This window comes from Clinocottus analis, unplaced genomic scaffold, assembly GCF_023055335.1.
Source record: "Clinocottus analis isolate CAN_PGR_092001 unplaced genomic scaffold, fCliAna1.0.p SCAF_50, whole genome shotgun sequence".
NCBI lineage: Eukaryota > Metazoa > Chordata > Actinopteri > Perciformes > Cottidae > Clinocottus > Clinocottus analis.
Genome location: NW_027176208.1, coordinates 298,115 through 320,870, shown reverse-complemented (window position 1 = coordinate 320,870; position 22,756 = coordinate 298,115). Strand labels below are relative to the sequence as shown.

Sequence of the window (22,756 nt, the reverse complement as noted above, 5' to 3'; positions counted from 1 at the left end):
GTGTTCTTTAAAACTGAACATAGCGTGTTATAAAAAGTGGTGAATTCTTTTAAGTATCTTAACATAAGAATACTTGTGTTACTGTATGCAGGTGTCTATTTGCTTTCCACAGCTGAAACACTTACAGGCAACAACGATTGTCCTGACGGGCATAGACGGTTCGCTCGGCTCTCCAAAGCCAGCTCTGTTCTCAGCAAGGACACGGAACTCATACTCGATGCCCTCAGTGAGACCGCTGACTTCACAGCTGAGCTCAGCAATGGACTTCTTAGAGGCCCTGACCCATCTCATGCCCTTTTTCTCCTTCTTCTCAACACAGTAACCTATGATGTCACTTCCTCCATCCTCGGCTGGTCTCCTCCAGGTCACAGTGACTGAATGTCCATCGACTTTGTCAACTTCTGGTTTAGATGGTGGACCAGGAGGACCTAAAGAAAAAATTAGAAAAAAAACATTGATGAATCTCAGTAGTCTCTTTTGTTCTTCCAGATACATTTTATCTGTATAAATAGTAGGCCCAGATGTAGGATATAAGTTGAATTGAAGAACTAACGGCACCTACCGAATCTATCAACCATCTTGACTGCCTCAGAGTGAGATGGCTCCCCGGCACCGTACTGGTTCACAGCAGAGACTCTGAAGAAGTACTCGTTGCCTTGGATGAGCTTTGTGGCGACATAGTGACAGTCGATGACCTTCTCCTCCAGAATCGTCCAGAGCAGGCGGCTGGTTTCTCTCTTCTCAATGGTGTAATACTTGATAGGAGAGCCTCCATCCTCGGTCGGAGCTGTCCAGGTAAGAGTCACCTTTTCAGAGGAGACTCCGCTGCTTTCAATGGGTCCAGGAACTCCAGGAACATCCAGAACGGTGACTTTGACGGTTTCTTCCTTGACACCAAAGGGATTGCTGGCAGTGATGACGTACTCTCCAGAGTCCTTCCTGCCGGCATACTTGACGGACAAAGTGGAGGAAGTTGCAGTGGTCTCAATATGAACAAGGTCAGAGGGTTTGAAATACTTTCCTCCCTTTGACCAGTACGAGGTTGGTGCAGGTTTGCCTAAAATGCTTGTGGCAGTGATGACAATGGTATCGCCGGCTCGGACGGTCAGACCCTCCTTCACCTGAGCTTCAATACTAATGGTTGGGGCAGCTGTTGAGCGAAAGAGGAAAGACTTTATTGATCATGCATTGTGCCGCGATAACCATTGAAGATATATTGAAAAGCAAGTAAGACAACTTCTTAGTCATAGTTTTATGTCTCACCATATTCATCTGCACAGATTATCGTATCTGTCTGGTCGGAGGGCGGGCTGATGGCGCCAGCAGAATTCTTTGCCCTTATTCTGAATTCATATTTACAGCCCTCCTGCAAGTCGGTGACAGTGAATGCAGGGTCCACAACATTAATGTTGTTGGCCTTCACCCAGATCTTAGAGGGCAGGTCGCGTCTCTCCACGACGTAGCCGGTCAGTCGGTGGCCGCCATCGGACTGCGGCTCGGTCCACTGCAGGGTCACGGTGCTGCGGGTGATGCTGATCACATCAGGTTTCCCAGGTGCATCTAATGACACATGTACACATATATTAATGCATTGTTGCATATTTCTACAGCATTAGTCATTCGTATAACTTGTTGCCGCTCTGCCCTCACCAATGGGATCCAGGGCCACCTGTGGATCGGTCGGAGCACTCGGCCTCCCGGTGCCAGCCAGGTTGTTGGCCATGACTCTAAACTCGTACTCCAGGCCTTCAGTCAGGCCGGTCACCTTGTGTTCCTTCATCCTCAATGCAGACGGGCTCGCTCTCTTCCACAACATGCTGTTCCTCTCCTTGAACTCCAGATGGTAGCCTGAATGTAGCACCAAGGGGGGACAACAAAATCCACATCAAGATCACTTTGACTTTGAGGGCAGGGTTGATGATGTTGTGTTGTAATCCTCATTACATCCCGAAAGCAATCAATGGATCACAATGCACTGAGGAGGAAAACACAGTTGACCGATTATTTGGTTCAGAGAGAATGTGATGATTGGACCTGCTGCCTGTCTACCTACCTGTCTACCTGTCTGCCTGTCTACCTACCTACCTGCCCATGCACTTATTGCTCCTCACTTCTGCAAGCTGCTGCCTTGACAGCAGTGCGTAGAACCAACAGCCCGGTGAGTAGTTTAAGTTCATAAGGATCCTTTTGGGGGCGTGTTAGTGTTGATGACGAGACTTTCTTGCTCAGTTTCACAACTTTTTTAACAACTAAATTGAATTGTTAGCATTACTCTCGCATTAAAGTGACATACGAATGAAATATATAATGTATGTCAAATAATTTAAGACAAAATAGGTGAGTGAAAATGTTCAAGCTGACTGCACCTGTGATGGGAGAGCCTCCGGTCTTCCTGGGGTCGGACCAGGCCAGGTAAGCAGAGTTGTGGCGCATGCTCATGATTTGAGGTGGAAGAGGAGCATCAGGAACATCTGGAAGGAAACGGGGATGTCGTACAGTCAGGACAAGCTCAACTTGTAAGTTCAACAGCTAAAGCTCTTAAAGTATCCGTTCCAGTCACTCACTGAATGGATGTTTAGCAACGATGGGCTCAGACTTGAGACCCTCTCCAACGCCGTACTTGTTCTCAGCACAGACTCTGAAGATGTACTCGGTGCCCTCGTGCAGCCCCGTCACCCTCATGGTGTTGGTCTCCACAGTAGAGCACACAGTTACCCACATGTGGGTGATCGAGTCCCTCTTTTCCAGGATGTAGTTGGTGATCTCTGAGCCACCGTCGTCTTTTGGAGCGACCCACTTCAGCGTGGCGCCGTCGGCCGTAACATCTTTGAACTTGATGGGTCCAATAGGAATGCCAGGTTTACCCACCACCCTGAAAGGAGACAAGGGATTGAAATCTTTAAACACAGCCAGTAATGTGTGAGTAAATGATCCACTCATTCTTCATGTGCAACGATACTCTGGGATGGTTCGATTGCTACCTGATGAAGATAGTGGACTCCTTGCTCCCAGCGCTGTTCCTCAGGGTGATGGTGTACTTGGAGGCGTCGCTTCTTTGGCAGTCTCTGATCAGGAGGGTGGTGTTGACTGCAGAAGACTCTGCGCACACTCGGCCGGTATCGGTCAGGTTCTCCTCATCTCCCTTCTTCCAGGAGACCTTGGGAGTGGGTTTGCCGATGATCGGGATCTTCAGACGGACGATGCTGCCCTCCTTGGCGATGTAGCACATGTTGGGCAGCTCCCTCAAGTCACAGCTGGGAGGAACTGCACAAATGTACTTACATCATTAATATCCCATCAAACAACTATGATCTATGCGCACATAGAGAGGAGTAATTCTCCCAATAGAAGACATCGCTATGGAAATGCAGTAACACTGTTAGCTGTCTACTAGCTAAGCCATGGAGGAAATCTCTATGCCCTGAATTAAGAATTGAGAACCTTTCAACTATTTCTCAACAGTTATTTATTTGTAACTTTAATGAATCTGGACAGTTACTTACTGATCTGGTCTTTGGCGACCACCTTTAGCTCCTTGGCAGCGCTCTCTCCTGATTCGTTCACAGCCTTGACTTGGTAGGTGTACTCTTTGCCCTCCACCAGATCCTTGGCGCTGTACTGCATGTTCTTGGACCTCATCAGCTCCTTGTACTTGTCGTCACCATTGAGAACCTCCAGCACGTAGCAGATGATGCGGCTGCCTCCATCGGTGAGGGGTTTCTTCCAGCTCAAAGTGCAAGAGTACTTGGTGACCAGCAGTGTCTTGAAGTCCATGACGGGCCCAGGCTCCTCTGGAACAGTGAGCATGAGCGCAGTGAGTATGATATGTGGAAGAACAAAACAGGAGAGAAGCACAGAATCTGCTGTCATCAAACCCACCAGACGCTTTGACTGAGTCGGCGGTCTCGCAGGACTCTCCAGCACCGAGCTCGTTCACCGCCGACACTCTGAAGCAGTAGCACCGGCCGGCGTCCAGGTCCGGCACCTTGAACGAGGTCTTGGTGCAGTTGTTGGAGATGATGGACCAAGCCTTCCTCTCTGTGTCCCGCTTCTCCACGATGTAGTGAGTGACTTCAAAGCCACCGTTGAGCAGAGGAGCGTCCCAGTAGATGGAGGCGCTATCTTTGTTTGACTCCTTCACCGTGAGGTTGACTGGCGGGCCGGGCGTGTCTGGAGAGGAACAACTTCAACGTCACAACAGTGTCCTTTACGGACCCAGACCTGGAACATGTTTCTTATTCTGATGTGTCCAACCCTCTCAATGAGGAATGCATTCACTTAGTTAAGACACAAGGAAAGTCCTTCACTCACCAATAACCTTGACCACCACGGTGTACATCTTTACGCCAGCCAAGCACTCCAGGCTCAGGATGTATTTGCCAGCATCATATCTGTTGACGTTCTCCACCACCACCAGGGCGTCAGTGCTGGTGTATTTGATGACCACGCCCTGGCGGTCCTTGAGGTTGGTGTTCATCTTTGCCCAGGTGCTCTTGGGAATGGGACTGCCCTTGATGATGGCATGCAGCCTCATGGTGGCGCCGGCACGCAGCTCCAGGCCGTCCTTCAGCTCGGCACTCAGATCTGCCTCTGGAGGGACTGCAGGAACACAAAGATGGTTTATGAGTCTTGTTGGTGTCTTATATGTGAAAGCCTCATATTCCACATGCAAATGGAGCAAAAACATTATTAGAATACAGTGCTTTCCTCAGGAATGTATCATATATAAACTATTCTATGTTTTTAACCTCTTGATTCAAACCCAGCTCTGGGTTAGTGTATCTTATGTACCTTGTTTTGTCTTTACAATAAATGCAGTTGAAGAAATGGAAGTCATACGTACTGATGATGTTTTTGGCAACGTGCTTGCCGGGGACTTCGACTGGCTCGCTGAAGCCGACCTTGTTGACGGCAGTGATGCGGCACTGGTACTCGGCATTGTGGATGAGGTTCTGGATGACGTAGCTGGTGTCCTGCAGGTTCCTGGGGACGTTGCAGCGGATCCAGTCTGTGGCGTCAGTCCTCTTGTTCTCCACCATGTATCCAATGATGGGGCTTCCACCGTCGTTGGCGGGGGCGGTCCAGCTGAGGCTGATGGTGCTGTTGGTGGTGTCGGTCACACTGGGGTTCACCACAGGGCCCGGAGGAGCTGGGGAAGAGCACATGACACAGGTTGGTCTATGTTCAGAGGACATCTCTGTGAGCACATATTACTAAGAGATATTACATGTTTCTACATGACTCACTGATGGGATTCTGGGCCGTGGTACCAGCGGAGGGCTCGCTGGGCTTGCCCACTCCGGCCTTGTTGACAGCGCTGACTCTGAAGGCGTACTCTACTCCCTCTGTGAGGCCGGTGACCTCCATGCTCCTCTCTGTCATGGGCTTCCGGGTCAGCTTGGTCCAGTTGATCTCCTTGGTCTCTTGCTTCTCCAGCATGTAACCCAGGATGGGGGACTTTCCATCATTTGCAGGCTCCTTCCAACTCACTGTCATACAATCTTTGCTCACATTGGTGATCACTGGGGCCTCGCAAGGGCCAGGGACCGCTGGAAGAGACACCACGGTTTAGGTTTCAGTTTGGATGTGAAATGCAGTACTTCAAGTTTGAGTCACAGCATGAGACCCCAGTTTAAACTGGCACACTGATTTATAACAGTCTAAACTATCAATGATGTCGTAATGCAGTGGTTCTTCAATGCTTTTGTCACGCCCGCTTTGAAGGCAGGAATGCCCCACCGCCCAACAAACAGCTGATCTCTGTGAGATAGAGAGGCTTCATGCAGTTTTCCTTTTGGCAAAACACCAAGAATCAGTGAGTCAACAAGAGTCTTGGCCGCCGTGCAGCGTAACCCGTTAATGTAACCTGTACAAAACATTTCCAAGAAAGTACAGGCATGTCTCCATGTATTTACTAATGATATTTTATACTTGTAAAGTTCTCATGTTCATGGAGAGAGTTCATCCTGAGAGCAGCAGGTAGGGTTCATTGTGTTCTCATAGTTTCATGCTGAAGTGTCCTTGATAAGATCCTGAAGCTCCTTCATCACTGAGGATGTGAAATGCAGAGAATCATTTCCCCACTGTGGGATCAATCAAGGATTATAAAAATATGAAATTGAAAAAAGATAATAATTGAAAAAAAGGAAAAGAAATCTCCATCCCCCCGACCGACCCACCTGCACTACCTTTGCGCCCCACTAGAGGGTTGCACCCCACAGTTTGAGAACCACTGCTGTTATGCAAAACAGAGAGAACATGCTGGAGGACTTACTGAACGGGTTCTTGGCAACGACCGGGTTGGTGATGAGGGCGTCTCCGACTCCCCACGTGTTCTCTGCACGGATTCGGAACTGGTACTCGCGACCCTCAATCAGCTTCTCCACATTGAACTCCAGGTCTTTGCCTTTGATCTTAGCGCAGACCTGGGCCCAGTTAGCTCTGCTGGTCTCCCTCTTATCCAGAATGTAGTTGTGGATGGGAGCGCCGCCGTCCTTCAGAGGAGGCTCCCAGGACATCTTGATGCTGGTGGCAAACACCTCAACGCATTTGGCACTGGCAGGAGGGCCGGGCACGTCTAGAGAGGGAAGAATGGAATATCACGCAACCATGCAGAACGTGTTGATGGTGAGCACATCATAAATTAATGTGAAGACAATTAACACAAATACACAACAATACTTTAACTTGTGTACTGGTAGAGTTGCAACAGAGATTCCTAAAGAAACGATGACTCACCCAGGACGTTGACCTGGATCTCGGCAGTCTTGGAGCCGCTGGCGTTCTCGGCCAGGACGACGTAGGTTCCAGTGTGCTCTTTGGTGACTTCCGTCATCTCCAGCTGGAAGTGATTCCTCTCGTGGCTGAGGGTCTGGCCTTCGCCTGATTTTAGGTTGTCGTCAGCTCTCTTCCACGTCACTCTGGGCATCGGCTTACCGAACACCTCGGCCTCCAGGAGGATTGTGCTTCCGGCCTTCACCTTCAAACCTTTCTGCATCTTAGCGTTGAGCTCCACCCTTGGAGGAACTGTGTTTATAAACGAGATGAAGAAGTGTTAGGAGCTTATGGTAATGTTGGTTATCAGCCCGGTCAGGTGAGTCACATCAAAACCTCTCACCGTTCTCGGCACAGACCAGCACAGGGTCTGTGGGCTCAGAGGGTTTGCTTATGTTGACAGCGGTTTTGGCGATGACTCTGAACTGGTACTGCAGATCTCTCTCCAGACCAGCCACGGTGTACTCCTCTCTGGGGACGTTCTGGCTGCTGGTGTTGCATCGGATCCAGGTGTCTCCTGGCAGCCGCATGGCCTCCACGTAGTAGCCGATGATCTTGCTACCGCCGTCGTTCTTGGGGCGGGTCCAAACCAGAGTGACGGAGTTCTTGGTTACATCCAGGATGTCAGGTTTACCTGGAGTGTCTGTGAAGCAAAGAATCACATGTGCATAAGTCAGGAAACAGGATTCAATTAATAAAATAAGGAGTTTTACGTTGACGGTGTTGTGGCGGTGGCAAACGTACCAACAGGTGTTCTCGCTGTGATGAAGTCCGTCTTCTTGCTTGGTTTGCCCTGGCCGGCGCGGTTGATGGCGGACACTCTGAACGTGTACTCCAGGCCCTCGATGAGGCCGGCGCACGGGTACTCGGTGGTGCGTACGACATTGTCATTGGCCTTCACCCACAGCAGGCTGTTCCTCTCCTTGCGCTCGATGTAGTAACCTGTGATGGGACTGCCGCCGTCGCTCTCAGGCTTATCCCAGGCCACGAACATGCAGTCCTTGTTGGTCTTGTTTATGCGGAAGTTGAGGGGCTCACTCGGGACATCTGGTGACAAAAAAACAGAATATTATCTTCAATGATAACTTGATGAACCTGTCAGCTTTAGCCAGATGCTCTTGTCTGAAGCTTATCCAGGACCTCGCTAGTGACGTATTTCACTTACCGAAGGGGAACTTTGCAACCATCCTCTCGGACTGAACGGGGTCCGACACGCCGAAGCGGTTCTCAGCTCGGATACGGAACACATACTCCTTCCCAGGGATGAGTTTCCCGAGCCGGCAACTGGTTTTCTGACCAGAAGAGGTTGCCGTCACCCAGTCGCCTCTCGTGACGTCACATTTCTCCACCACATAGTTGGTGATGTTGCTGCCTCCGTCCTCCAGCGGTTTGTTCCAGGACAGGGAGCAGGCGTCAGCGTCAATGTCGCTGATCTCTACGGGGCCTTCGGGAGCGCCGGGGATGTCTAAAGCACAGGACAGTTGGATTTAAACATGAGGAATCTCCATCATGCCAACTCATTTTGTGGATAATATTATCTTCTAACTTTTTTATTTTCATCATATTATCCAACTGTGGGGAACACTGACCTCGAATGACCATCTTCAGGGACTCGACCACCTTTGAAGAGCTGTTCTCAGCCACCAGGCTGTACTCTCCGCTGTCGGTCCTCGACACGTCTTTGATGATCAGGACCACCACGCTGCCAGACTGGTGCACGGCCAGCCGGCTGGACGGGACCACCGCGTCCTCACCTCGCATCCACTTGCAGGTCGGGGTGGGTTTTCCAGAGACCAGCGCCTCCACTCTGAGCTTGGCTCCGGCTCTGGCGCTCACTGTTTCTGGCATGACGATCTTTGGTTCAACTGCAGGTGTGGACAATTTGACTCATTAGATTGGTGGAGCGATAAATAGTGTACACATGAAGTGTTATTCCTGTATATCACTATGCTGCATGCTGCTGGTATCACCAGTACAGTAACCAGTAATAATTAAAACCTGATCAAAACTATGTCTTTCTTTATTAATCTGACGTAATCACTTACTCATCTGTTCCTTGATCTCGATTGGCTGCCGGGTCTCGGTGAACGAGCTCTGGCCCATGATGTTCTTAGCAGCCACTCTGAACTTGTACCTCTTGCCCTCCTTCAGGCCGCTGATGCTGATCGTCAAACCTTTTACGGTGGTGTAGGAGTTCCACACTTCCTTTTCTGGTTCTGCATCCTCCTCTTCCACTACAGGAGGTGGAGGTGGGGGTGGGGCAGGAGCTTCCTCTCCCTCTGGAACCTGTGGTTGAAGAGCAAAACTTTAAAATGTACTCCGTAATATGAAAATAAGCCGGGCAGTGAGGGGGGGTTTTTTAGTCCATGTATCCTATGCTTACAGTACGATAACACAACAGAACCGATTGTTATAAATGCAAAACAACAAAGGATTGCAGCAGTCAGAGAAACATCTGATCCAAAGACAAACCTCAACAGGTGCTGGAGGCTCTGGAGGAGGCTTGACTTCAATATATTCTATGACATAGCCGTCAATCTTGGCACCACCGTCCCTCGCGGGCTTCACCCAGCCGACTGCGGCACTGTTCTTGGTGATCTCCAGAACTTCAATCTTCTCACAGGGATCCGGCTTGCCTGGAAAAGTAAAACAGACACGTGTCTTCAATTGCTTCTCATGACACATAAAAAGGCTGTAAACTGTATACTGAGCTCTGAGTTCTGGTGTCACACCATGTGACTAAGAGATGGTACGTACTGACAGGATCGGAGGCCATGTAGGAAGTGGGCGACACCCTGGGAACTCCAGAGCCGTACTCGTTGACAGCCATGACTCTGAAGTAGTACTCGGTGCCCGGCGTGAGACCGCTGACTTTGAAGGGAATCTTGTCCTTCTGCACTTCGGCCTTGACAGTTGCCCACGTCTTGCGGTCGATCTCGCGCTTCTCAACAATGTAGTGAATGACTTCACTGCCACCATCGACGTCTGGAGGGCTCCAGCACAGCATAGCTGATGTCTGTTTGATGTCGGTCGCTTCGAGGTTCATCACGGGTCCCGGAGTGTCTGTAAAGGAAAATCAGATCTTGACATTTGGATTTTGTTTTGATTCAGCTGTTGCAGGACTTCAGCACTGTTTATGATTGACTGCAACTCGGTTGAACTTTTCTTTATAAGGAAATGACAATGTGGACTGACCCAGAACCTTCACGGCGACAAACACAGCCTTCTCTCCGGCAGGACTTTTAAGTGACAGGCAGTATTTTCCAGAGTCATCGCGGGTGCTGTCGGGGATGACCAGGAACGTCATGGTGTCGATGATGTCGACTTTTCCCTTCCTGACCACATTGTCGATACCCATCCTCCTCCAGGTGACCTGGGGAGGCGGTCGACCCCTGATGGTGGCGCACAGTCTGATCGGACAGCCGGCTCTCACCGTCAGACCCTGCTTCAAACTCGCGTCCAAGTCAATCTCTGGTGTCTCTGTTGGAAGAAATAGTCAGCGAAGAGTCAACTTGATTTTGCAATTACAGATTACATCTGGATGTAATCCTTAGTTCCTCCCCCATGTTATTGTGTTGAACTTATAACTTATCTAAGTATCATAGAAGCAGGTATAATTCAACAAAGTGCTCACCGAGAATCTCCCTGGGGATCACTCCACCCTCCAGGTCACAGGGCAGGCTCATGCCCACCTGGTTCTGAGCCGACACTCTGAACTCATACACAAGGTCGTTGTTCAGACTCGAAACTGTGAACTCGCACACAATCAACTGAGCTGCCACGTTGCACCTCTTCCAACCATCGTCTCCTTTCTTGGCACTTCCCTGCGCCCTCATCTCTACAACGTAGCCAATGAGAGGAGCTCCACCATCTGATACAGGCTTGGTCCAGCCCAGGGTGATGGAGGACTTGGTGCTGTCCAGGACCTTCATGTTGGTAGGAGGTGCTGGAGGCTCTGTAAGAAGACATACATATGTTTGATGATGAATCCTTGAATTATGAGCTATATTTCTTTACAAACATGTGAACATAATGAAAAATGTATTATTGGTTACATACCAACTGTGTCCTTGGCAGTAATGGCGCGTGAAGGCTTGCTTGGGCTTCCATTGCCAATTTCATTGACAGCCTTGACTCTGTACTGGTAGTCATGGAGGGGCAGGAGTCCAGTAACTGTGAAACGAGTTGTAGGCATTGGATCCTTGTTGATAGGCGACCACCTAATGGCATGCTCTTCCCTCTTCTCCAGCAGATACCCTGTGATTGGCTTTCCACCATCTCCTGAAGGCTCTGACCATTGCACAGTCATCTCTTCCTTGGCAATCTTGGTGACCTCTGGTGCCTCAGGAGCGTCAGGTACACTGAACTGGGTGCCAGCAACAATGGATTCACTCTGCACTGCAGGGCCAGGACCCATTTTATTCTCAGCACGAACTCTGAAGATATACTCATTGCCCTCAATGAGACGGGTGACGTTAGCTTTATTGGTGATGACAGCATTGGAGTGGACCGACCAGACTCCCCTCTTGGTCTCACATTTCTCAATGATGTAGTTGTAGATATCACAGCCACCATCATCCTCTGGCACTTCCCATGCCAAATGGCATCTGTCGATGGTTATACCAGACACCTTGAGGTCGCTGATGGGCCCGGGTCTATCCAGGACATTGACCTTAGCATGAGCGGAGCTGGTTCCGGCACTGTTTGAGGCGGTTACAACATATTTACCACTGTCAGTGCGCCTTGCGCCGGTAATCAGCAGCTTTGAGAAGTCACCACCGCTTTCCAGCTGAAGCCTGGGGCCCTTCCTTATCTCCTTGGTGCTCTCATCTTTGGTCCATTTGACATCAGGCTGGGGTTTGCCCTTCACTGTTGCCTCAATAGGAATGGAGTCTCCTGCCTTCACAACGATTGTTCCATCCAGTTTAATCTTGATTTCAGGCTCAACAAGCTGTTCCTTAACCAGGACTTCAGGTGTGGTCACCCAGTTACTCTCGCCTCCCTCATTCTTGGCCTGAACTCTAAATTGATAGATCTGGTTTTCGATGCACCTGTCAGCCATGAAGTAAGTCTCTTTGATAGCACCCTTATGAAGCCTCTCCCACTCCTCAGCCTCCTTTGGTTTCTTCTCAACATGGTAAGCCAGGTTACGACTACCTCCATCATAGTCTGGCTTCCTCCACTTGAGGAAGCAGAAGGTCTTGCCGATCTCAGAGATGTGGAAGTCAATGGGTTCACCAGGCTTCTCAATGGGATCCACTGCCAGCACAGGGTTCTTGGTCTCAGTAGTTGGACCAGCACCAATCTTGTTCTCTGCACTGACACGGAAGAAGTACTCACAGCCTTCAGTAAGAGGGGCCTTTATTAATCGCTTGGTGCAGTCATTGGACACCACAGTCCATCCTCTCTGACTTGGCTGACGGCACTCAATAATGTACTGGTTGATCTCAGTGCCTCCGTTGTCTTCAGGGTTCTCCCAGGAAACCATGCCGGAGTTCTTGGTCACATAAGCCACTTTCAGGTTCTGGCAAGCCCCTGGTGTGTCCAGGACATTGACAATAATGGTGGCTTGTGCCTGTCCACTACTGTTCTTGGCGTTGATGGCATATTTACCGTAGTCTGACCTGACTGCATCGCTGATGACCAGTTCACACAGAGGATAGTTGTTGTTCGTCTCAATGCGCTTGTCTCGGCATATGGCTCTGGCATCCTTGGTCCATGTGATCTCTGGGTCTGGTCTGCCTTTCACCCTCGTGATCAAACTTATGATCTGACCTGCTCTGACAGTCAGAGAGTCGCGGCAGGATGCGTCAACAACAACCTCAGGGGGCACCAGGATGTCCTTTGCTAGGATAGTCTCAGCCAGGTCTCTGGGTTCACTGTCTCCAACCTTGTTCGTGGCTCTGATGCGAATCCTGTACTCCATTCCTTCAATAAGGCCTTGCACTCTGTAGGCACACATCTTGATCAGGTCCTTGTTGATTCTGTCATACTGGGCGGATCCTGACTTTTGAACCTCAACAACATAGCCCAGAATAGGACTGCCTCCGTCTCTTGTTGGCTTGGTCCAACAGATGTCAGCATAAGACTTGCTCCAGTCCTTCAATTTCAGATTGCCGGGCGGTCCTGGCTTGGTGATGGCACGAGTGGCTCTGATGGAGTCAGAGGTGGGAGAAGGCCCGCTGATACCAGCAACATTCTCCGCAAATACTCTGAACTCGTAGCTGTTGCCTTCAAACAGGCCTGAGACTCTGTATCTAAGGTCCAGCACGGGAGTTTTGTTGACACGGATCCACTTTCCTGTCATTTCTCTGCGTTCAATTACATACCCACTGACAGGGCTGCCTCCATCGTAGTCGGGCAGGGTCCACTCCACTGTCACAGCATTCTCAGTGATATCAGAGCACTCTGGGAGGCCTGGTGGACCAGGAGGGTTGAACATGTGCTTGGCAATAGTGGGAGGACTCTCAAGCCCTGCGCCGATGCCAATCTTGTTCTCTGCACGGACGCGGACAATGTACTCACGGCCCTTCTCCAGCCTGGACACCTTGGCTTTGGTGCTGGTGCCGCTGGAGCTAACAACAGACCAGGGCTCCCATGACTTCTTCACATCCTTCTTTTCCACCACGTAGCTGGTGATGGGTGTGCCGCCATCATCCTTGGGTGCCCTCCATTGGATTATCATGTGATCAGGGGTAACTTCCAATATATTGATGGGTCCAATGGGTGGCCCTGGAATATCCAGCACTGTGACATGCAGGGCAACGGTCTTGCTGCCTGAAGGATTGGCCACAGTGAGGATGTACTCTCCGGTGTCTCCTCTCTGGGACTCGGGGATATTAAGGGTGGTAGACGGTCCAGCTGTCTCGATGTGATGGCGGCCCTCAGATGTGATTTCTTTGCCATCGGTCACCCATTTGGCAGTGGGAATGGGAATGCCTGTCATCTTGGCTGGAAGGGCAATAGCAGTCCCAGCTTTGACAACGAGACCCTCAATGAGCTTTACATCAACTTCAATAGTTGGTGGCACTGAAAGAGAACAAAACAATAACACTATTATGATGTGTTCAGGCCTGTGAATGAGAACAGAAACAGCATTTGCAATGAGAAACAACTCCATAAGAATACTGTTTCCTACATGTCTTTTCCTGACAGGCGACGGGAACGCTGGTGTCAGGGCGGCTCACACCGATGGCGTTCTGAGCCTTGACCCTGAAGCGGTACGTCTTGCCTTCCACCAGAGCGGTAACGTGGGCATGGTTGTTGCTGACGGTCTTGAACGTGACCCAGTCAGTCTGTCCCTCTTCCTGGTGCTCCACAATGAAGCCGGTGATTTCACTTCCACCGGTGCGGTCGGGCCACTCCCATTCCAACCACACCTCTGTCTTGTCTGCGTCAGTGTGGTGCAGGTTCTTGGGCGGGCCGGGAGGATCTGAAACACGTCCAGGACAGAACAATGTTTTGCTGATTATTGATCGTTTTAGTTTTGGAGCCGACAAGCCATAGAACAGAGGTCGCCAACACGGTGCCCGCGGGCACCTTGTCGCTGCAGGGACCACGAGAGTCGCCTGCGAGACGTGTTCTAAAATAAATAAATAAATACAAAATTTGTCCAAAAAAAAAAAAAAAAAAGTTATCAACCGACCATGGTCGCCTTAAAACTCTGCTCTGTATGCAAGCAGCAGAGTTTCACCCCCAACAGGAGTGCGCACAGAGCACACACGGACCCGTGTGTGTGCTCTGTCAAAAGCCGATCTTCATGAGATCTCCGTCAGATTTTTCTGCTGTTGCGTCTTTCATCAGGAAACAGAGCTCAGCTCATTAAGCATGAATTGAGAGTACGTTTCATTCTACAACCCTGTTATAAAAAGATGTGTAGAGGAAAGCAGCTCACTGAGCCACTGATGCAACCTGATGCTCACACATCTGCACTTATTCTGTTTTGTTTAGCACAAAAATAGCTTATTGTTTTCCACAATAAGCTATTTAGTAGTAACTAAATAAAAGTTATTTTTTGCATGGATATAACTTTATTTTCATTTTTCTAACAAAGTGATAAAAACATGTTTTTCCTACCATCATTGTTGTGGAAATTGTTAATAATTATTGTGAGGAATAATTAACATTGATATGTGATCAGACAGTTCACATTTAGTATAATTAAAAGGTGATCTGTGCAACTTTGTTGTTCAGGAAGTTTGTGTCAAACAAGTCGCCCTTCGGATTATTTTGTACTTCAAAGTAGCTCTCGGTTTCAAAAAGGTTGGTGACCCCTGCCATAGAACTATCTCAGACCCAAAGAGTCTTTCTTACTTCTCCCAGAGTCTTTGTTTGGGTCCTTGTTTTGTGGTGAGAAAACAATGAACCCATGTTATTTGGGACTACAGAACGCCTTCAGTATTCGGAAGCTTCACAATTTACACAAAACTACGAAAAATTCAAAATAATTGGTAACACAGTGATGACGTTTACTCACAGAGAGGATCGAGAGCCTTAGTGGGAGTCCTGGTCGTCACAAAGTCGCTTCTGCCAAACTGGTTCTCAGCAGCCACCCTGAACAGGTACTGGATTCCTTCCATCAAGTACATGGCCATCAGACTCAACTTCTTATTGGATGCAGAGACGGGAACCCACTGCTCGGCGGCCACGTCCTTCTTATGCACGACGTAGTGGGAGATGATGGCACCGCCGTTGTCCTCGGGAGCTTTCCATGTCAGGTAGGCCGACTCACTGGTGACCTCCGAGACCACTAGGTCTCTGGGAGGAGAGGGCTTGTCTATTGTAAACATAAGCCAGTTTGGGTCAAATTTGAGTATTTCTGAATTAAAATATAATCTTTAGTAATAGTTAGTTCTTATGCACAAGAGTGATCAAATCCCATATTTGTGTCGTGGATGTTTCACTCACTCAGAACAAGTACGGCAACGGTTGCTGATTTCTTTCCGGCAGCGTTCTCCACCGTGATGGTGTAGTTGCCGGAGTCCAGCCGGACGCTCTTAGGGATGAAGACTTTGCTGCTGCTGGTGGTGACAGCAACGGTGACGTGAGAAGGAACGTCGCCGTCGTCCTTCTTCCAGCTGACGGTGGGCGTGGGCACGCCCTTGATGGTGGCACTCAGGGTGATGTCGGTGCCCAGCATGGCCAGGTGGTCACGGGCCATGTTGGCGTCCAGAAGCAACTCTGGCTCCTCTGTGGGGGAAATGGATTTCAGTAAAAATGGTACAGCAAGTGTGATTTACCAGGTTAAAGGATGTTGATGATGTTTTTCTCTCATTCATTATTGATAAACTAAACTTAAAAATGAATTTGTTCTGAAAAGCCTGTTGCCATGTTATAGAGAGATAACAATGAGGAGGTGTAGATGAACCCCTTACCCAGTCTGTCATGGACTTTGATGGCCTGTTTCACATATGCAGGGTCAGATTTGCCGGCTGCATTGACGGTGAAGATCCTAAAGTTGTACTCCTGTCCATCTTGCAGGCCCGTGGCCACGTAGTGGAGGTCTGGGCACTGCTCCGGGGTCTCGTTGGCCGGACTCCACTCCACAGCGCCGGGCTTCTGGTACTCCACGAGGTAGCCAAAGATCCGGCCCTTCCCGTCATGACGGGGCAGCTTCCACCTCAGGCTGACCGAGTCCTTGGTCTTATCGTAGGCCTCCGGGGTCACTGGAGGGCTCGGCCGCACTGTGAGGGGGAAGCATCAGGAAAGCACATTGGCGACACAAGCGTTGTTTAAAGACTCATTCACTTCTTAAGAGGCTGGATGTTGTTTTATATCGTACAATAGTGTGGTGATTTCTAAGCTAGAATATCTATTATTAGTATGTAGTGCGATTGTAAACAGTGGGCAAATTGTTAAAGAAGCTATACAGTCATTACATAATAAAAGATAATAAATACTATTCAAAACTGCTAATGGCTAAGGTTTCCCCTTTGTATGGACATGTGTAATGTTTGTATGCACATACGCAGGAAAAGCTGGCTTTGGGTTCAGATATAAAATGTAAGATTAAAAAAAATGTGAATGTAGTCTGAGAAAAAAACACAAATCTGAATTTGCGTGGCACTGACCAATGGGGTCTTTGGCGAGGATGGGCTTGGAGGGCTCACTGGGGTCTCCGGTTCCCAGCTCGTTCTCAGCCATCACCCTGAACTCATACTGGCAGCCCTCCAGCAGGTCCTGAACGCGGTACTGAGTGGCCGGGTACAGCGGGTCTCTGGTGGCCCTGGACCATCTCTTTGCAGTGGGCTCCTTCTTCTCCAGGACATAGTTGATGATGGGCTTCCCGCCGTCGCGCGGCCGGTTCCACAGCACCAGGACGTTGGTGCCGTACACCTCCCGGACCGTCGGCATCTCTGGGGCCTCGGGAACTCCTGCAGGGGGCCGCAGGTAAAGAACGGGTTATTGGGGCTCAACTCAGGAGAACTGAAACATGACAATGACGAGGCGTGTCCGAGGGGTTGGAGCAGAACCTACTGAAGAGATCTTTGGCTCTCATCTCCTCAGACTCCAGAGGGTCACTGATGCCGTACATGTTCTCAGCTAAGATCCTCATGATGTACTCCCTGCCCTCTTCGAGCTTGGGGATCTGTTGGGGACACGAGACATGTCAACAGCTCAGCTGGTGTTTTGGGGTCAGGTCCACACATTTGGATTGCGACCGTCTGGACCTACCTTGCATATGGTCTTGGTGGAGGCAGACGTCACCGTGGTCCAGGCGTCTCTGTTGGTGTCTCTCTTCTCGATGATGTAATTGGACACGTCGACGCCGCCGCTGTCCAGAGGAGGTTTCCAGGAGACGACCATGTACTCCCTGTGCACCTCCTCAAACACCACGGGGCCCACCGGAGGAGTTGGGCGGTCTGCAGGAATGAAACCAACAAAATATACAGATAAGGAATCGGTAATGTTGTGAACAAGCGATCGCTGCAGCGAGCAGTAAAGCTGGCAGCTTTTGGCAATATTCTATTTCACATCTCAAACAATTTTTGTGTTGCTACATCTTCACTGAAATCTACCGTGACAACGGCTTGTTTCTTTAAAGCTTACATGGTTTAGTGATCACTGTGTTCATATTTCTCAACGACAGTGTCATTTTGCCAGGTATACTGGAACTCAGGTATCATATCAACGTGGGTTAAAAGGTCTAACAACTCCACTGCAGCGATGGCAAATGCTTATGCTTTGAATGATTCAGCCCACAACATGTGACTGGACGGCAGCGTTCTTTGCGGTGTCCCTCAGGGGTCTGTGAGTGGACCGCTTCTAGTGCCCGTCTTCATCAACAGTTGCATTTCTTTTTGCCGATGACACTAGCATTCATTAGCTTCAATTGTCTCCAGAGTTTCGCAGACGTACCGACAACCGTGATGTTGCAGACGCCCATCCTGGACCCGGTGCTGTTCTCCACCACCACCACGTAGCGCCCGCTGTGCTCGCGCTCCGCCTTCATCAGGCCGAGCGACATGGTGGTCAGCGTGTTCTTGAACATGACGTGTTTGTCGGCCTTCAGCTCCTCGTCGTCTCGGTACCACACGATGGACGGAGGCGGCTTGCCGGTGTAGCGGCCCTGCAGCAGGCAGCTCTCGCCCACGCGGATGATGATCGCATCGCGGAAGTCCAGCTCGATGGTGGGCGGCTCTGAAAGATGAGAAGATGAGGACGAAGTCACACAAAGTGGTGACAGTGAGGATCCTCCTCCTTCTTCCTATTCATCTAAACATGTGTCTTACAGTGAGCTGACGCTGATTCATTCATTCATTCATCAGCTTGTATTCCTGAACTAGACATGTTTCAAAGTTTCACAGAAACGTAAAACCATGTGCTGCCAATCAGAGTCAGGTTGCTCCTCACCCAGCTCGTCCCTGCAGGTGATCGGCTTGGTGGAGAAGGATGGCTTGCTGGGTCCCACTTCATTGACGGCGATGACTCTGAGCTCGTAGGTGTCTCCTTCCCTCAGGCCGTCGTAGGAGAACTTCCTCTCCATCAGCTTCTCCTTTGTGACTCTGGTGAACTTGTCTTTGCCGATCATGCGAGATTCCAGGATGTACATGGTGATCTCAGAGCCGCCGTCAAACTTGGGCGCCTTCCAGGTGACGCTGATCAAATCCTTGGTGACCTTGGTGACCTCGAGCTCCTCGGGGCGGTCAGGCACACCTGAGACGAGCACAAACATTGTAAATATATTTATTATATCTGAACATGGTTCAGAACAGTGAAAGAGTGTAGAAGCTGTGACTTTTCCCAAATCACTTTATCATAAAAAATCTTCTATAATCTGAATTCTGAATATTCTGAAACTGTTTTTAAACATGGAGATTTCTGCACGTTCTGCCCTCAGAGGCCGGCGGTCAGCATTGTTGAGGTGAACTCACTGATGGGCTCCTTGACGAGGAGCTCAGCTGCGGTCGCCATGAAGGGTCCGAGGCCGATGGCGTTTTCGGCCGCCACTCTGAAGAAGTAGGACTTCCCCACGGTGAGGCCGTGAGCCACGGCGTTCTGTCTGCTGGCCGTGAAGGACAGCGAGGTCCAGGCCTTGCGCTCGGCCTCGCGCTTCTCGATGACGTAGTTGCTGATGGGAGAGCCGCCATCGTTCTCGGGGAAGAACCAGTTGAGCTTGCAGGACTCGGTGGTCAGGTTCTCCGCGGTAAAGGGGATGCCGACGGGCCCGGGGACGTCTGAGGGAGCACACAAAGGGTTTGACCTCAAACGACGGTCGCAGAGTCTCAAGACGCAGTCACCCTCTCAGATGAAAACAGGAGTTTACCCAGAACTTCCACGGTGATGTTCTTGCTCTTCTCCCCTCCTGCGTTCTTGGCGGTCAGCGTGTAGACGCCGAGGTGCTTCCTGCTGCACGGTTTGATGACCAGAGAAGAGCTGATGGCCGTCGTCTCCACTTTGGCGTCGGGAGGCAGCGCAGCCCCGTCTCTGCTCCAGGTGACCTCCGGGGCCGGCTGGCCCGACACGTAGGCGATGATCCGGATCACGCCGCCGGCGTGGACCACCATGCGCTCCTTTACGGAGGCGTCCAGGTCCACCTCGGGGGCGACTGGGGGGGAGAAACAACGTTACCGCTTGTTCAAACTGAAGCGTATGAAGCCGTCCATCGAGGTGAAAGGACTCTCAGACCGACTCACTGTTTCTGTCGTTGACCTCCAGCACCTCGGGGACTTCCCCTGGCTCGCCGTTACCGGCAGCGTTGAACGCAGTCACCCTGAACTTGTATTTGCCGCCGGTCTTCAGACCGGCGATCACGAGTCGGGTGCCTCGGGTTTCTGTTTCCTTGGCCTGAAAAACAGAAACAGAGTTTTTAAAGTTGTTCTCTCCGTCTGTAAAACCCTGAGGTCAGTGAGGATGACGATGAGCTCACCTTCACCCAGGCCTCGGTGCCTTCCTCCTTGTACTCCACCCAGTAACCGATGATCTTGGAGCCTCCATCCTTAAGAGGAGGGATCCACACCAGGTCCACCGTGGACCTGGTCCAATCGGACACCTTAGGGGTCGGAGGAGAGGGCGGGGCTGCAGGAGGAGACAGACGGTTAACGTCCCGCTCTGCGAGGTTAAACATCGAGTGGTTTCAGTGTGGAACTCTTACAGATGGGGTCTCTGGCGAAGGTGGGGTCTGAGGGCGGGCTGGCGAGTCCGGGTCCTGCGGAGTTGATGGCAGTGACTCTGAACAGGTACTGTGAGCCCTCGATGAGTCCGCTGACCACGAAGGACTCGCCCATGTTCATGGGCCGGATGGGGTCTCTGCTGACCCGGGTCCAGCGCTTGCCCGAGGTCTCTTTGCGCTCCAGCCAGTAGCCGGTGATCGGCGTGCCGCCGTCGTCCTCGGGCTCCTCCCAGCTGACGGTCATGGAGTCCATGGTGATGCCGCCGACCGTCGGCTTCTCGCACTGACCGGGGACGCCTGCAGGAAGGGTCGAAGGTCAGATATATATAGATATAGATATATATAGCTATCTCCAGATAGCTATATATATCTATATCATATGTATATCTATATCTATATCTAGATATACATATGATATAAGCTGCTGTGTGAAGTATTTCACATGCACGTGACTCACTGTAGAGGTTTCTGGCGACCTCGGGCTCGCTGTCCAGTGGCTCTCCGACGCCGTACTTGTTCTGGGCCATGATGCGGAACACGTACTCGTGTCCGGCCATCAGGCTCTCCACGGTCCAGAGCCGGTCTTTGGGCTCGTTGGTGACGATGACCCAGGTCTTCCTGTTGGCCACGCGCCTCCAGATGACGTAGTTGGTGACTTTGGAGCCGCCGTCATCCGCCGGCGGCAGCCAGGACAGCGTGATCCTCTCGGCGCCGATCTCCTCGAACTTGATGGGAGCGGAGGGAGGACCGGGCCGGCCTGCAACAACATGGACCTCTGGGTTTAGACGAGCTTAAGATGTGGACCCGGTTGTAATGAATGTCTCATGATTACAATGTTGCACTTTTCATGAGGAATCAATCAAAAGCTTAAAAACACAGTTTAGTGACATTCAGGCTGAATAAGGATTAAACATTTACTCCAATCTAAAATCTAAATGTTTTAATGTTTTGCAAATCTGAGTTGAGGTCCTATGTGACCCAGGTGAGGTCCTGTGTGACCCAGGTGAGGTCCTATGTGACCCAGGTGAGGTCCTGTGTGACCCAGGTGAGGTCCTGTGTGACCCAGGTGAGGTCCTGTGTGACCCAGGTAAGGTCCTATGTGACCCAGGTGAGGTCCTGTGTGACCCAGGTGAGGTCCTATGTGACTCAGGTGAGGTCCTGTGTGACCCAGGTAAGGTCCTATGTGACTCAGGTGAGGTCCTATGTGAGTCAGGTGAGGTCCTGTGTGACCCAGGTGAGGTCCTATGTGACTCAGGTGAGGTCCTGTGTGACCCAGGTAAGGTCCTATGTGACTCAGGTGAGGTCCTATGTGAGTCAGGTGAGGTCCTATGTGACTCAGGTGAGGTCCTATGTGACTCAGGTGAGGTCCTATGTGACTCAGGTGAGGTCCTATGTGACTCAGGTGAGGTCCTATGTGACTCAGGTGAGGTCCTATGTGACTCAGGTGAGGTCCTATGTGACTCAGGTGAGGTCCTATGTGACTCAGGTGAGGTCCTATGTGAGTCAGGTGAGGTCCTATGTGACTCAGGTGAGGTCCTGTGTGACTCAGGTGAGGTCCTATGTGACCCAGGTGAGCCGTGGTCCTACCCAGCACGTTGAGCCTCATCTCCCTGGAGGCCTTGCCCAGGCTGTTGGAGGCCACCAGCGTGTAGAGGCCGGTGTCGGGCCGCTTGCCCTGCTGGATGAGCAGCGTGCAGCTGTCGTCGGACACCATCTTGTTGATGTGCTCGTCGTATTGGACCTCCGCCTTGCCGTCGGACTTGTGGGCCGGAGCCTTGAACCAGGTGAGCGTGGGGAACGGGCAGCCACGGACCGAGGCCACGATGCTGATGTCGGAGCCCTGCTCCGCCTCCATGAACTCCTTCATCTGGATGGACGGAGCGCCTGCAGCACAAGAGACGAAGCGTTGTCAGGTCTCTCTGACTTCCTGTTGTGTTTCAGTGAAAGTAATGCAGGTAAAGATGCGTCTCCTTAACAGAGCAGCTGGTCTTACAGGTCTGGTCCTGGACCACAATGGGCCCGACGGTGGTGGAGGGCCGGCTGGGTCCGGCCTCGTTGTGCGCCACCACTCTGAACTCGTACTCGTCTCCCTCCGTCAGGTCCTCCACCTTGAAGCTGGTGGAGTCCACGTCCCTCCGGTTGCATCTGAAGGTCACAGAGGTCACAAGTTGAGCCTCCAATGAACTAAACCTCAGTGCTGAAAACGTTTCTCTGGAATCCTCTTAACACACACACTCTGTGTGTTAAGGGCTTTAGATTCTGACCAGGTGTGAATTTAACTGCAGGAATATGAAAGGTGAAAAACTAAAACTTGTTCAGGAAAAGCTGCTTCCAACAGACCGGATAAAATCTAAACTTATTCACAATGTC

At 50.8% G+C, this 22,756-nt stretch overlaps 1 protein-coding gene across 1 annotated transcript in view; it reads right to left on the bottom strand.

The window, feature by feature from the left end:
* Positions 1 to 22,756, bottom strand: part of ttn.1 (titin, tandem duplicate 1) — a 170,205-nt gene that overhangs the window by 45,692 nt on the left and 101,757 nt on the right. The window contains exons 131-171 of the mRNA XM_068601488.1: positions 22,380 to 22,531; positions 21,974 to 22,270; positions 20,844 to 21,143; positions 20,369 to 20,683; positions 20,144 to 20,292; positions 19,911 to 20,061; positions 19,541 to 19,822; positions 19,149 to 19,451; positions 18,628 to 18,930; positions 18,133 to 18,414; positions 17,449 to 17,636; positions 17,251 to 17,362; positions 16,845 to 17,147; positions 16,149 to 16,457; positions 15,682 to 15,963; positions 15,251 to 15,550; positions 13,913 to 14,206; positions 10,834 to 13,803; positions 10,409 to 10,729; positions 9,970 to 10,254; positions 9,532 to 9,837; positions 9,247 to 9,410; positions 8,820 to 9,060; positions 8,364 to 8,639; positions 7,940 to 8,239; positions 7,519 to 7,821; positions 7,118 to 7,417; positions 6,739 to 7,026; positions 6,275 to 6,577; positions 5,247 to 5,549; positions 4,844 to 5,149; positions 4,312 to 4,599; positions 3,880 to 4,170; positions 3,504 to 3,791; positions 2,982 to 3,264; positions 2,565 to 2,872; positions 2,367 to 2,471; positions 1,651 to 1,848; positions 1,264 to 1,560; positions 563 to 1,150; positions 126 to 428 (exon numbers count right to left, since the gene is read on the bottom strand). Coding sequence (XP_068457589.1) covers positions 126 to 428; positions 563 to 1,150; positions 1,264 to 1,560; positions 1,651 to 1,848; positions 2,367 to 2,471; positions 2,565 to 2,872; positions 2,982 to 3,264; positions 3,504 to 3,791; positions 3,880 to 4,170; positions 4,312 to 4,599; positions 4,844 to 5,149; positions 5,247 to 5,549; positions 6,275 to 6,577; positions 6,739 to 7,026; positions 7,118 to 7,417; positions 7,519 to 7,821; positions 7,940 to 8,239; positions 8,364 to 8,639; positions 8,820 to 9,060; positions 9,247 to 9,410; positions 9,532 to 9,837; positions 9,970 to 10,254; positions 10,409 to 10,729; positions 10,834 to 13,803; positions 13,913 to 14,206; positions 15,251 to 15,550; positions 15,682 to 15,963; positions 16,149 to 16,457; positions 16,845 to 17,147; positions 17,251 to 17,362; positions 17,449 to 17,636; positions 18,133 to 18,414; positions 18,628 to 18,930; positions 19,149 to 19,451; positions 19,541 to 19,822; positions 19,911 to 20,061; positions 20,144 to 20,292; positions 20,369 to 20,683; positions 20,844 to 21,143; positions 21,974 to 22,270; positions 22,380 to 22,531 — 13,937 coding nt within the window. The remainder of the gene's footprint in view (positions 1 to 125; positions 429 to 562; positions 1,151 to 1,263; positions 1,561 to 1,650; positions 1,849 to 2,366; positions 2,472 to 2,564; positions 2,873 to 2,981; positions 3,265 to 3,503; positions 3,792 to 3,879; positions 4,171 to 4,311; positions 4,600 to 4,843; positions 5,150 to 5,246; positions 5,550 to 6,274; positions 6,578 to 6,738; positions 7,027 to 7,117; positions 7,418 to 7,518; positions 7,822 to 7,939; positions 8,240 to 8,363; positions 8,640 to 8,819; positions 9,061 to 9,246; positions 9,411 to 9,531; positions 9,838 to 9,969; positions 10,255 to 10,408; positions 10,730 to 10,833; positions 13,804 to 13,912; positions 14,207 to 15,250; positions 15,551 to 15,681; positions 15,964 to 16,148; positions 16,458 to 16,844; positions 17,148 to 17,250; positions 17,363 to 17,448; positions 17,637 to 18,132; positions 18,415 to 18,627; positions 18,931 to 19,148; positions 19,452 to 19,540; positions 19,823 to 19,910; positions 20,062 to 20,143; positions 20,293 to 20,368; positions 20,684 to 20,843; positions 21,144 to 21,973; positions 22,271 to 22,379; positions 22,532 to 22,756) is intronic.